Source organism: Neophocaena asiaeorientalis, unplaced genomic scaffold (assembly GCF_003031525.2).
Source record: "Neophocaena asiaeorientalis asiaeorientalis breed wild unplaced genomic scaffold, Neophocaena_asiaeorientalis_V1.1 scaffold77, whole genome shotgun sequence".
NCBI lineage: Eukaryota > Metazoa > Chordata > Mammalia > Artiodactyla > Phocoenidae > Neophocaena > Neophocaena asiaeorientalis.
The window spans coordinates 247,402-260,711 of record NW_020174645.1 but is presented as its reverse complement, the minus strand read 5'-3'; the positions used below and the strand labels follow the sequence as shown (position 1 = coordinate 260,711).

The 13,310-nt window shown below is 51.8% G+C and overlaps 1 protein-coding gene across 2 annotated transcripts in view; it reads left to right on the top strand.

Annotated features, from left to right (window-relative positions):
• ADGRD1 (adhesion G protein-coupled receptor D1) overlaps positions 1 to 13,310 on the top strand; it is a 141,183-nt gene that overhangs the window by 32,394 nt on the left and 95,479 nt on the right. For both annotated transcript variants that reach the window (XM_024758649.1, XM_024758648.1), the window contains 5 exons: positions 767 to 922; positions 4,973 to 5,032; positions 7,542 to 7,659; positions 8,656 to 8,766; positions 10,561 to 10,636. In XM_024758649.1, coding sequence (XP_024614417.1) covers positions 767 to 922; positions 4,973 to 5,032; positions 7,542 to 7,659; positions 8,656 to 8,766; positions 10,561 to 10,636 — 521 coding nt within the window. The remainder of the gene's footprint in view (positions 1 to 766; positions 923 to 4,972; positions 5,033 to 7,541; positions 7,660 to 8,655; positions 8,767 to 10,560; positions 10,637 to 13,310) is intronic.

Below are 13,310 nucleotides of genomic sequence, written 5' to 3'. Positions count from 1 at the left end.
TTAATGTTGTCCCCACCTCCCCATCTTGGTGATGTCTTTTCGCTGCTTGGACTATATGCCAGGAGAGTGGGAATCCCATTTCACAGTCTGGTCCTGTCTTACTGGCAGTATAACGAATGTCTGGGAGGAAATAATAAATGTAGGGGAAGCCAACACTGGCACTCAATCTCAACGCTCGGAGTGACTAAATGGAAGACCTGCTTCCTGTGTGGCCTGTAGCCTCCGGTGCCTACACGGAGTCACCAAGACTTCCCAGGGACCCCCACCACCACCCCCGACTGTTTTCTGGTGCACTTGGCACCATGAGCTGGGAACAGAGAGGAGCCGGCCTTGACACCTGGCTTCTCTGTGCCATTTTCTTCTGATGTTTGAGGACAGGATCAATACGTTTAGAAAGTGTTCCCCTCTGGAATTAATTCGTGATCAATCGACTTCCCTTCCGTGGGAACTTTAATGTAATAGCGAGTGAACAGACTCTAGGACCACGTGCTTGGGTTCAAATCCCAGTTCTCGTACTTATTTCTGCGTAAGCCTCTCCACGCTTAGTATCATCTATCAAATGCGTGCGTATTTCATGAGGCTGCTGAAAGGATGAGATGTTAATGCTATTCGTGAAGTAGTCACAGGAGTGCCTGCCTGGTAGATAGTAGGTGCTATTACCGTGATTACTGTGGTGTGAGAAGCAGGAGGCCCGGAGGACACGCTGAACTCCTGTCAAATCTTGGCTTTAGCTCTTAAAGGAACTCACGTCGCTGATTCCTTTTAGGTGCCCATTGATGTCTACCATCCCATCATAACCAACTTGACAGAGGAGAGAAGAAACTTCCAGAGTCCTGGAATTGTTCTGAATTACCTTCAAAATATGTCCCTCAGCTTACCCAATAAATCCCTCTCAGAGGAAACAGCATTAAATCTCACCAAGGTAAAGCTATTTGATTTTGTGGGCCAGACCACGGCCCACAGCTGTGCCTTGTTTGACCTACGCAGTGCTGAAAAAATCAGAAACTTTATGTAAAGTCTGGATTTCAACCCGACGGCGTGGCTACTCCAGCCAGCTCTGCACAGCTCAGTGGAATCTCTTGCAGATGAGACTTGACTCCTCATCTCGTTTTCCCAGTGCCCAGCCAGCCTGGCCCCTCTCTCCATCCACCTGGCCCCTGTAGGCATTTGGGTTTGCAACTCCCGTTCTAAACTCTGCCACCCCCCTTGGCAACAGGTAGAAGGTGGAGTTGGGTCTTCGGCAGGTTTAGCCGTGGGGCCATAGTGTGACCCCAACACCGTGACTTGTATCTCAGTGGGAATTCCCAAAGTTCCGTAAAGCACTTAGGGAATGCACCACGTATGGCATTGGAACCAAGGTGTTTTCTCCTTTCATTCTCAAAATCTTTCTAGGTCAAGGTAGAGGAGGATGCTGGGCTCTTGGGGGCTTGATAACTTCGATCTCAGCACAGGGCTCCTGGTTGCTGTGCAGACAGAAGGGATGCTTGAGACCGTTTCACTTCAAAAGTGCAGCATAAGTGTTAAGAGCAGGATGTATACGGTCTGACTGCTGGGTTGAACGTCTCTGCCGGTTACTTACGGTGCACTCTTGGTCGCGTTATGTAACATCTCTCTGCCTCACTTTGCTCGTCTGAGATATGGGGAGATAATAGTACTCACCTCACTGGGGACTAAAAGGGTTCCTATGTGCATAGTATGTGTCTGGCACTTGGCGAGTGCTTTTTAAGAGTTCTTAATTCTTACTGGTTTCCTTGCTGAAGACAGATCCAGAGAAGTACCTGAAAGCATGTGTTCTGTAAACAAAGACATCCTGAAACGCAGGGTGGGTCCTGAACGCCATAGCCTTCCTGCCCAGGCGACAGAAGCAAGAGTTAGACGTCTCAGATTTCGTTCATTCATTCATAGAACATGCTAGGTTCTGAGGATCTGGGACGACCAAGAACCACTTCCTGCTTCCGAGAGGCTCAGGGCTGAGAGGGTGAAGATGCACCATGGAGTCTGAAAAGTGCTGTGAGGGGCTGTCCCGAGCTGCAGGAGCTCAGTGACACTGGAGTCAGGCAAGCCTGGGCTTGACCCCCAGCTCTATGTCCTTGGGCAACTTTTTAACTTCTTCAAGCCTCAGTTTCCCAGTCTGTGTTATGGGGATAATTTGATGACCCAAGTCCCTCTCCTAGAATGGTTCTGGCTGCAAATAAACAGTCATATTACTATTTTAAAAACAATAGGGGCATCTAATTGCTTCACTCCAGGTTTGACTACTTCAGTCTTCATTCACAGCAGGGATTTGGGTAGCAGAAGGACAATTCTCTTGGCGTTCTGCTCTATTTCCAAGGGGCTGGAACGGTTCCAAACACCGCACCTCACTAACAACCACCAGGAGGGAAAGCAAGGTCGGGGGGGGGCTCCTCCTTCTTTATAGGGGACGAAATTCTTTCCCATGGTTCCCCCTGCAAAGATCCATCACATGACTGTACCTAGACCAATCACTAGCCAAGGGCAGCAGGCCTGGCTTGGTAGCTCAGCCAATCATATGGCAGCATGGGCGGGGCCAAGGCAGCACTCTGAGCACTTCCGGGCTCCCCACAGGAAGCACTTCCGGGCTCTGCACGTGAGCTCTGGGGCTGGGTGTGAGGATGCCCAGAGGGAGCCGACTGCCCGGAGGGGTGAACGGGGGCGTCCGGCCCCTCCATAGTCTTGAAGAGGCGTCTACGTGGGAACATAGAATTCAAGGCAGGTCTGCATAGGAAACAGTTTCTTTTGAAGCTTGGTGGTTTCCTCTTTCCTTTCGACTCCCCTTTTCCCCTCAGATATACTGGGCACTGTCAGCGGTCCCAAACTCAAATGCATGCAGGGGCCAGACAAATGAAGTAAATGGATGATTGGGTCAGATAGACAATAGGGAGGAGTAGAGACCGTGGCAAACTGGAAGGTGCCCACCCACAGGGAGTGGCATCGAGCTGCTCGAGTCCCCTGACTTTAACCTTGAGGGTAACCCTTTCTGATTTTGCAAGCAAAACTCCGTACCTGATTTTGAAGTGGAAAATCATCCAATTAAAAAAAAAGTGGACAGCTAACTGAAATTTAAAAGCAGTTGTGTACAAACCAAATAAAAGACATTCATGAGGCAGATTCAGCCTGTGGGCCATCAGCTTGAGACCTCTGATGGGGGCCCGTGTTGAGATACCTGACTCTGGGTGTCCTGGAGAGGAATCCTGGAGATTTACCCCAGACTCCACCCATCTCTGATTGGATGAGAAATAAAAATCTTTGGCATCCGTGTCCAGTTTTCCATAATGCCCTGGCTTCTCTCCACTAGCAGAACAGGAAAGCGACAAGAAGTCAGTTCTTGTGCTGGGTAATAAGGAGACCATTAGCCACACATGGCTCTCGAGCAGTTGAACTGTGATCAGTTCAAATCAGGGTCTAAAATACACACTGGATCTCTGAAATTCACACTGGATCTCTAAAATTTAGTATAACAGAAGAATGTAAATTATCAAATTGATGATTTTTATATTGATTGCATGTTGAAGTGATATTTTAGATATATTGGGCTAAGTCAAATGTATTATTAAAAAGTAATTTCACCTGTTTTCACTTTTTAAAATATGGCTATCAGAAAATTTAAAATAAGACTGTGGATTGCATTATATTTCTATTCAGCTGAACTGCTGTAGATCAGGACTCAGCAAACTATAGCCCTTGGGCCAAATCTAGCCCACTGCCTGTTTTTGTAAATAAAGTTTTATTGTAACGTGCTCATTTAGTTATGGATTGTCTGTCACTAATTTTGCACTACAGTGGCAGAACTGAGTGTTTGTGACAGAACTGTATGGCGTGTAAAGCCTAAAAATTTTACTAGGTGATCCTCTTAAAGAAAAGTGCTGACCCCTGCTCTAGATTATAAACTCTGCCCCCTAGGCCTCAAGGCCAGCGAGGGCAGGGATCATGATTGCTTTTTTCATGTTTAGTTTTTAAATTTCGTCTTTAAATTTTAAGGCATTGCACTTTAGGGTCTTATAAGTATTTATCAAATAAAGATAAATGAAAGAGTGAGGAGCTTTGATGATGTGTTCTCTAAATATTTAGCGTCTAAAAGTGTGAGGACGGATGTGGCATTTTGGAGAAGGCAGTTTTGTGGAAATATAGGAGGTTTAGATCAGGCTCTAAGTTCGCTTCTGGTGTCTGTAATAGGAGACGCACTGTTAAAAACCTACATGAGTAATGTAAATGAGTGAAACAGATTAGGTGGAAGGCAATAGGGAGTGGTGAGGACTGGGGTGAGCTGGAGAATGCACAACTACCTAAGGGGTCAGCTGCTGTTCAGTTTTGGTCAATGGTGGCCATGTGGGACTATGGGATAAGAATTGTCCAAGCTTCTGCTTTTTTCACAAGAAGGAGGAAATTCACATAGTTTCATTTAAATCTCCCGATTTGAAGATGTTACAAGCTACTTTCATTTTTTTAGAACAATAGCCAAACCAAACATGGTTTTAAGGTGATTTGTCCAAGGGACCCCGAGTAACTTCTGCTTATGGAGGGGTCATTTCCAATTAAACAAGTGGGTTTTTATGTCAGCTTGGCTTCTCATGCCAAGAAAAACACACGGAGCAGGCCATGATTTGTTCATTCATTCATTCGTTTGTTCAACAGGCTTTTACCGAGGGCCGGTTATATCTTCCAGGTACTGTACTTAGGGCTGCTGCCGTAACTAAGCTGTGAACACACATCTAACGTCTAAATGTTCGTCACTGACTAAAGGACTGTCACCAGGAGCAAATAAGATAACATCTATAACATCTATAAAAGGGCTTTGTACAACATAACCAGATCCACTAACGGGAGGTATTTTGGTTTACTACTGTGTAAATACAAACCCAGCCCGTGCTTGACAGAGATGGGAAAATCAAAGGTCTTATAATTTTGAGGCTTAAGGATACATGCTAAGCAGTGTCATCTTGTCTTCCTTTAGACCTTCTTAAAGACCGTGGGAGAGGTTCTCTTTTTGCCCAGTTGGACTGCTGTGTCAGAGGTAAGAGAAAAGAACATTGAGATCTTCAAAAGGGGCACCTTTTTGTCTTTCTGGAAGTGGCATAAGTATGGCCCTATTCACATCTGTAAGAGAAATGACGCATCTCTGGGATATCAGAGCTAATTTTGACTGGATATACGACTGGTTTGCAATGCTCTGTCTTCTCTATGGATCAGTTCTATGAGCATCAGTACCACGGTCCTGTTGTCAACACTGAACAGGAAAACAGTTGGATTTCTGCATGAGGAATGTATGCTTGTTTATCATTTTAAAAACCTCTTTTTACCATCACACTGTTCTTGAATGATAATAAAACACGTTTGATGTTTAAAGATCACTAGATTAAATGAAAAAAGTAGAACATGTGACAATATACACTTCATGATTATAAGAGTAAATATCAAAGCAGCCTCTCCTTTCCTATGTACACTAAAGAACTAGGAGAGTGGAATACCTTTTCTTTTCTTTTCGAAAGTAACTTTCTTGATTTTACTTATTTAAGAAATAAAACATGTGAATCTGTTGTGGAAAAGTTAGAAAATGCAGATCATAAAAATATATATAAAATAAAAATCACCTGAAATCCTCAGGCTGAGAGAGAATGATTATCAACACTCCTGTATATATCCCTTCAGATCTAGTTTTCAGTTCTCTTATATGCATATATAGTCTACACATGTGCTGTATATCTGAATTTACCTGTTCTTCTTTAATTATGGCAAGGACATTTCCCAGTGATACTAAGTATCTCCTGCGATGCTCTATCAGTCAGGCTAGGCTAGGCTATGCTGCAGTAACAAATAGGCCCTACATCTCAGCGGCTCAGCACAGTGGACATTTACTTCTCACTCGTGTCAGGTCTGACGTGGGTCAGCTCTTCTCCACCCAGTGACCCGGGGATCCTGGCTCTGTCCATTTTCTGATGCTGCTGTCTGAAAAATGTGACCTCCAGGTTGCCCGGCAGGGGTGGAGAAGGGAGAGGAAGACTCCCAGCTGCCTTGCCTGGAAGGGCTGGGACCACACTGTTACTTAAAGCGCTCCCTCTCCTGAACTCCTGTAAAGTTTAAAAGATGTTTGCCAGTTTGAAGCAGACCGACCTCACCTTCTCTCGTTATGAATGAGGTGGCTCCAGGGTTTACATCTGATGAACTTTTTATTTGAACAGTTTCAGATGGAACGAGATCGGGCTTCCCATTGGCAAAGGGAGAGAAAGACGGTCATGAACTTAAGACTGACATAATCTTACCTAGAAACACATTCTGTTTTAAAAGGCACAGCACTCCAGAGTTCATGATTTCCGGGGGGACGATGTGTGCAGGGCTGCTGCCTGGGAGACACCCAGAGGATGGCCAGTGGAGGGCCTGAGCAGACGTATTTTCTGCATCATCTTAAATGAGCCTTTTCTTAATACGCTGCCACAAGCTATGAATAATCATGAAACTATTCAGACTCAGGCCGGCTCTATAGTGCATTAAAGGGAAGGTATGAATCAGCCACTACCCAACGGCTCTGCATGCCAGAAACACAGATCTTCATGTGCTTAACTGCGCTTGGCCGATCGAAATCAGGCCACAGGCCTGAAAGAAAATGTCTAAAATTGGCCTCAGTGTTCTATTTCCAGCTCGTTAGACTCTCGTGGAGCATGTGTTTCTGAGAGAACGCCTGGGACGCTTAGCAACAGACGGATGCTTTTTCAGAAAGGCGGGAAGGAGAGAAGGGGTGTGATGGCAGAGAGTCACACACCGCGTTCCCAGGGAACTGAGACGCCCCTGCCCTGCTAGACGTGTGTCTGAGGATGAGGGAGAGTCAGTCTGATCCGAGCTGGCTGCAGAGATACGGGGCCACCACGAGGGACCCCTGCCTTCTTGGGGATCCACTGGGGTCATCTCGGCCCTGGGGACTCAGAGTGGAGAGAGAGGCCCTTGGAGGGGAAGGGACACCCCAGGCACGTCCAGGCTTGAGGTGCCGGCACGTCCGAAGCCTCCTCCCCTTCACAGAGACTAGGACACAAGTGCTGGTGTCTTCATCCTGGAGGGTACTTGGGAGCAGTGACCCCCCTCCTCGTGAAACAGAAGGGGATGGAGTTGGGGGGGCCGGTCAGAGACCTGTCAAGGTCCCCAGTGAGTTCAGAGTGGAGCGGGGACCAGGTCTGGTCAGTCTGTGTTTGAGCGTGGAAGCCTTGGAGCTGACGGTCTGGGTGACCGGGGTCAACCTCAGCCGGTGTCCACATTCTGCGAGCTCGGCTGGGCTGGGTGACCTCAGTGGTCCCCTCCGCGCCTGTGAAGCGGGGTAGCGGCGTGACTGTCTCTCCTCTCTGTCTGGTCGTCGTGAGGGCAGGGCCTGGCCCGCCACGTTGCTCAGCAGATGCTGGGCGTCCTCCTTTGCAGGAACGTTGACAGTGAGCATGAACTTGATCTTGTGCGTTGGTGCGTTTGCTGCCTCCGTCGGGTGCACGTGCTGAGCGAGCCCCGTATTGACGTCTCCTTCCTTCGTGTCATGCCGTTTGCAGGACGGTGCCGTGGTGCTGGGCTTGATCGACACCGTGGACACCGTCATGGGCCACATATCCTTCAACCTGCAGGCCAGCGAGCCCCAGGTTGCCATCACGGGTTCCTCATCCGTGGCAGGTAGCTCGGCAGCGTGGGTGCGGGCGGGGACCGGCTGTGCGGCGGGAGGGGAGCGGGGTGCAGGGGATGCCACCCGCCTGTTGAATTCCGCTCCAGTCCTGCGTTTTCTTGCATGCGCCCAGGGACGCACAAACCTCACACACCGTCACTGGAGATGCACCTCTCCGCTGTCCTAAACTACCTGCCTGATGCACAATGATATGTTGGGGGAAGACAGAGTTAGGTCGGGGCAGCCGTGCTCAGCTGGGATGTGCACACAGGACCACAGGAGCCTTGCATGCTGACTTGGGGGCCAGATGCGTCTCGGGTGACGACTGTCTCAGTTCAGAACAGGAGGCGAGCAGCGGCAGCCCCTGGAGTGTCCGTGGGGTAGCAGGTTTCCCGGGGTCAGCTGGAGGCTTTTCCAAGACAACAGGCACGGGGTCCCCTACGGGCCGACGTCGCAGCCCTTCTGTTTTCAGGGTCTGTGTCTAGGGAGCGTGGTACCCTAATACTTTACCGCCAGAGCCACTCTCTGGAAAGTAAGCTTAATTCACCCACTTGGGTTCATTTTAATGGGAGTTTGTCGGCCAAGACAGGTCCGTCCATGGGATGATGAGTTTGCCTCGCTTAGATGAGTGTGTCATTTTCCTGCGTCTCGCGGGGTCCCTGGCGTGGAGGAGGGGCCCCTCAGCACAGGCGTCTCCCTGCAGGACGGGACGCAGTCAGTACCCGAGGCGTCGTGAGCTGAGGGGCTGCGCTGAGGGCACAGGGGTCACCGCAGGCTGGGAGAACCCCCCACCAGCAGTGGTAGATGGATGGGTCGGCCACATGGCCGCAATTACTGCCCTGGACACTCTTATTTTTTAGGTTCCCGTTTCCTAAAGGTAATTACGCTCCCCAAGAGAGCTCGTTCTGTTAAAAAACAAAACAAAACAACAGAAGGTGGGGTTTTACAACCCAGTTTCCTGCCCTGGAGTTGACTGACTGCAGCTTCCTCTCTCTGGCTTGTTCTAGACTTTTCCATGGCCAAACTGCTCCCCAAGACCATGAATTCCTCCCACTACCGCTTCCCGGCCCAGGGGCAGAACTACATCGAGATCCCCCACGAGGCTTTCCACAGCCAAGGTGAGCACAGCTGGGGAGACCTGCACCCCAGCACCCTCAGGGAGGGACTCAGCCCTGTGGCTGTCAGCTGGCAGAGGGGCTGCCCCCAGGCCTCCTCTGTGTGCCTGTGGGAACACAGTGTGTCATCAGGCGCTCTTGAGATGTCGTCACAGCGCCGACTCGACTCCGAGTCTGCTGCAGCCTGATGCACTGGGAGGGGGGAGGAGGGGCTGGGAATCTGCATTCCAGGCGGGCTCGCTGGGCGATTCTTAGCGGAATGTGAACTGATGTGGCCACCTCCCCTCCCTGCTGGGGGGCCCGGTGTCCTCCTCCTGGGTGGGTCCAAGTCAAGGCCCGTGAGGAACCAGCCCCGAGGGGACCCCGATTACTCTCTCTGGCCCTGGAGCACCGTCGGGGGCCCGGGTGGCTCTGTCCATTTTTGCTGCCATGACTGTCCCGTCTGCCCCTTGAAAAGTGACTGTGCCTCTGTAGGCGTGTCCCTCCGTCCCAGGGGCCTCGGGCGGTCTGGGGAGTCGTGGATTCTCAGTTCCTGACAGTCTGGCCGGAGGCCATGCGCTTTCCGGGTTCTGCCTTCAGGACTGGGGGCCGGGCTGCGGGGTGCAGGGCCATGGTGTCCCGTCCCCAGCACGGGGTCCTCACTCCCCAGCCCTTGGGAGCCAACCTCTGCTCCCTGTACCCTCTAGTTTGCCTGTGTGAAAGGTGCTCAGGGATGTCGGGGTATCCTGCTGTCAGGGGACTGTCCCCCTGCACTCAGGGTGAACTACAGAAATTGGGGGGTCCAGGGACATGCCAAGGCCAACCGACTGCACGTGGGATCTTTTCATCTCACACGGCTGCGCGATCTGTTAGAAATCCTCAGTGTCTCAGAGTCGGCAGGACCGCAGCCTCACGGTCTGTACGTCCGGAAGCTTCTCACACTTGCCGGTAGAGCTTATTCGTCACAAGCACCGACTCTGTGGATGGAACTCCTGGGCTTGAATCCTGGGTCAGCCACACACTTACTGGGCAAGTTATTGAACCTGCCCGGCCTCAGTTTCCTCATCTGTGATAGGGGACAGTCTTAGTACCTCCCGCAGTATATTGTGGTGAGAATTAAAAGAGCAAAGCTTATACCAGTACCTGGCACACGGTAAGTGTTACGTGAATTATTAACTACGTCCCTGAAATCTTAACGCACTCAGCCAACATCCCGAAGAGCTCGGAGGTCAGCTTGCAGCTGCTCCTCCCGGCCTCCTGTTAAGCTTGTGCATGGAGGTAACAGAATAGATGATTCTTGTTTCCAAGATGGAATATCACAGAGAGGTGGGACCCAGCCGAAGGCGTGACGGACGTCTGGGTGACTGTAAATCCTGCCTCTCTCGAGCGCTGGCGTTGCTGTAAATACTCCAGATGCAGACAGCCACTGAGATGCGCTCACGACTGCAGCGCTGTCGCCTGGCGCTGCCGTCCACAGCTCGATGGGGGCTCTGCCTTCGGAAGCTCGTGGTGTCTGGCTCCCCGGGAGCTGCAGCGTCCATGTGTCCAGAGCTGACTGCCCCGGGCAGCGTAGGGAGCGATTGCCACGGTTGGATTCACAGTTGAAGAGTGGAGGGGGGTCTCTACTCACATTCTGTCCTTGTGGCCAGTTCTGCCCCTGAGTGTCCCTCCCCTCGCCCCCCGAGGAGCTGCCGGGTTTCTGGGTGTGAGGTCTGTGCTGTGTGTTGCTGGACGAGTGGGTTTGGTGGGGAGCTCTGTGTCTGTCCTGCTTGTCACCTGGGATGCTGACAGGTGTCTGGCCATCTGCTCTTTCCCCAGCCTGGACCACCATCGTGGGCCTTCTCTACCGCTCGGTGCACCGTGACCTGAGCAGCATCCAGCCGGCCAGCACCAAGTGAGTCTCTGGGGGCCACACAGCACGGAGCGGGAAAGGGGGTGCTTGTTTGCTGGCTGGCTGACGGCCGTGACACCCGCACCTCCTCACCATCACTGACACATGCAGTATTGTATCAGAGAACTTGTGACGCTGATTCCTGGTGCTTCACTGTTAGGGCAAAGGAGGAAGACGCAGGGACTCCTACAGTGGGGGTTCAGCAAGCCCTGGGGTGTAGGCTGACAGTGCAGTGGTCAGGAGCATAGGCTGAGTGGCCATATCGGTTCCACCTGGAACTGTGTGACCTTGGACAAGTCAAGTGATCTCTCAACCTCAGTTTCCACTTCTGTGGAATGGGAAGCCAGTAGCACATGCCTATATCAGTCAAGACTGTATTGGCTATATCAGCTTAGGCAGAAGGTCAGGGAACTGAGGGCTCATGTGACTAAGAAGGGCAGGAGTCAGTCGGGTTCAGGCACGGCTGGATCCAGGGACCCAGAGGATGCTTCTTTGACCTGGTCTCTATGTCCCCTGCCTCTGCTCTCCTCTGTGTCAGCTCATTTCTAGGCAGGCCCGTCCATAGAGGCATGGCTGGCTCCAGGTAGCTTCAGGCCCACGTGGGTTGGGGTCCTGAGATCTCAAGAAGGAAAGCGAGTCTCTTTCAGCAATGAAAAGTCAGTTTCATTCAAAATCCAGAGAGGGCTGTGATTGGCCCACTTGGGTCACATGACCATCCGGGCCCCCAGCCCCTGCACTCTCGTTGGCCAGGTCTGCTCACATGACCCACTGGGGCTTGGGAGGGTGGGTCAGCCCTACTCCGACCACGGGCAGGGGCTGGTTCCCTTAGGAGAGGTTAGGGCCGGGCTCCACTCCTCCCTTTCATGGGGTCCCTGGGAGCGGGCAGGGAGGCAGAGCCCAGGACCGGTGCCGAGAAAGGGCCAACGAGGTATGAGCCCAAGGGACCCCTCTCTGCAGTTAGTGTTTGGAAGGTGAAGCCAGTTTTGTTGGGCACAGATCCGCCCCAGACAGGGGCTCCGCGGAGGGCATCAGGCAGGGGCTGGTCCATCTCTGTTCCCACACGTCTGGCGCGGTGCCGGGCCCAGAGCCGGGGAGGGGGGCGCTCTGAAAAGGTGCTGGAGAGAGAGCCGTGCATCTCAGAGGGAGCCGCACAGGGCCTCCACCCCTGGCCCCGAGGCCCCGCTGCCCTCCCCCGCCGGGACAGAGCCTGGGAAAGCTGATGGTATGAGGACAGGCGTTCCTGCAAGTTCGCTGTCTCTGCTGATGGGAAGGCGTTGCGGGGGCGGGTTTCAGACACTGGCTCTGCTGCCGGTGTTTGGAGGCTTGTGTGATGGAAAAGTAGGCAGCTATTTTTACCGCCTACAGATAAACAAGAAATGATAAATACCTTCTAATGATACAGATACCCGAGCCCTGATATCATGTGTGTCTCAGACAGGCTCCTCTCCTTCCTGATGTGAGGGACCAGCTCATTGTACAAAACCCTGGAGGAGGGCGGGGGAAGGGAGCAAACAGTCGTGGTTTAGCTGCAGACCTGGAAGAAAGCCCGGTTCTGGGCCTGGTTGCCTGGGGGAGCCTTATAACTACAGAAAGGGGACCTGGCACTCCGGGTGTGCTTTCCAGCCTTCTTCAGGAAAGTCACAAGGGAAGATGCCACACGCTTTCCTCGGAAACAGGCCTTCTTGAATGTTTGGGGGAAATTTCCCCAAACCTGAGATTATGAGTGAATAGTGGATCCATCCTTGGCCCCAATTTATCAATACTTATTTACAACTCTCACTGCTGGAGGTTCCGACTGAAACGGACTGTTCAGTGAAATCCATGAACGTGTATTTCTGGGGATGGCCGAGCCCTGCCGCGGGCCGGGGTAGGGACGTGGGGAGGACGGCGTCTGTACCATGTTCTCGGTACCCGTCATCCTCAGGAAAGGGAAGGAAGGCAGGATCGAGGGTTGCAGAGGGCAGCAGGCACTTTGATTTAATGTGACCGGAACCATCGCTCTATCTGGGTGTTGGCAAGCTTTTGCATAAAGGGCCAGGTGGTTAATATTTTCGGCTTTACCTGCCATAGTGTCTCTGTTGCAGCAGAGCTGTGGGAAGGCAGCCCCAGACAATACATAAAGACATGGAGTGGTGTGTGCTGATAAAACTTTATTTATAAGACTAGGCAGTGCCTGTGGTTTGCACAGCCCCGGTGGACAGTTACATCAGCGCTGGCAGCAGTGGACGGGGCTGGGGCTGACTCTGAGCTGCTGTGGAGAGTCGAAGTGTGAGCTTGAAGCTTGGCCGCTGGGTGTGGTTCCTTCCGTCCCAAGGGCTCCAGCCTTCCCTTCCCTCCACCATCCTCACTGCCCAGGGGTACCCAGCAGGACTCCTGGGAACCTCAGGACCCGGGGCGCCGCGATCAACTCTTATACCCCCTGCAAATCGTGGGCTTGGAGACCCGCACAGGCAGAGAATATCCCCCTCCTCGCAGCCCTCTACCCATTGGCCTTAACACCATTGACCTCTGAACTCTTGTCAGCAGAGACTGTAAGTGCTCATTTTCCTCAAGTCAGAAACAGAATGATTTTGCAATGATGACGGTGTATTTCTCAGGTGTTGAACCTTTAGCCCTAAAGCCAACACTTGATGCAAAGATGTCTTACTGTCAACATTAACCTCAAAAAAAAAAAAAA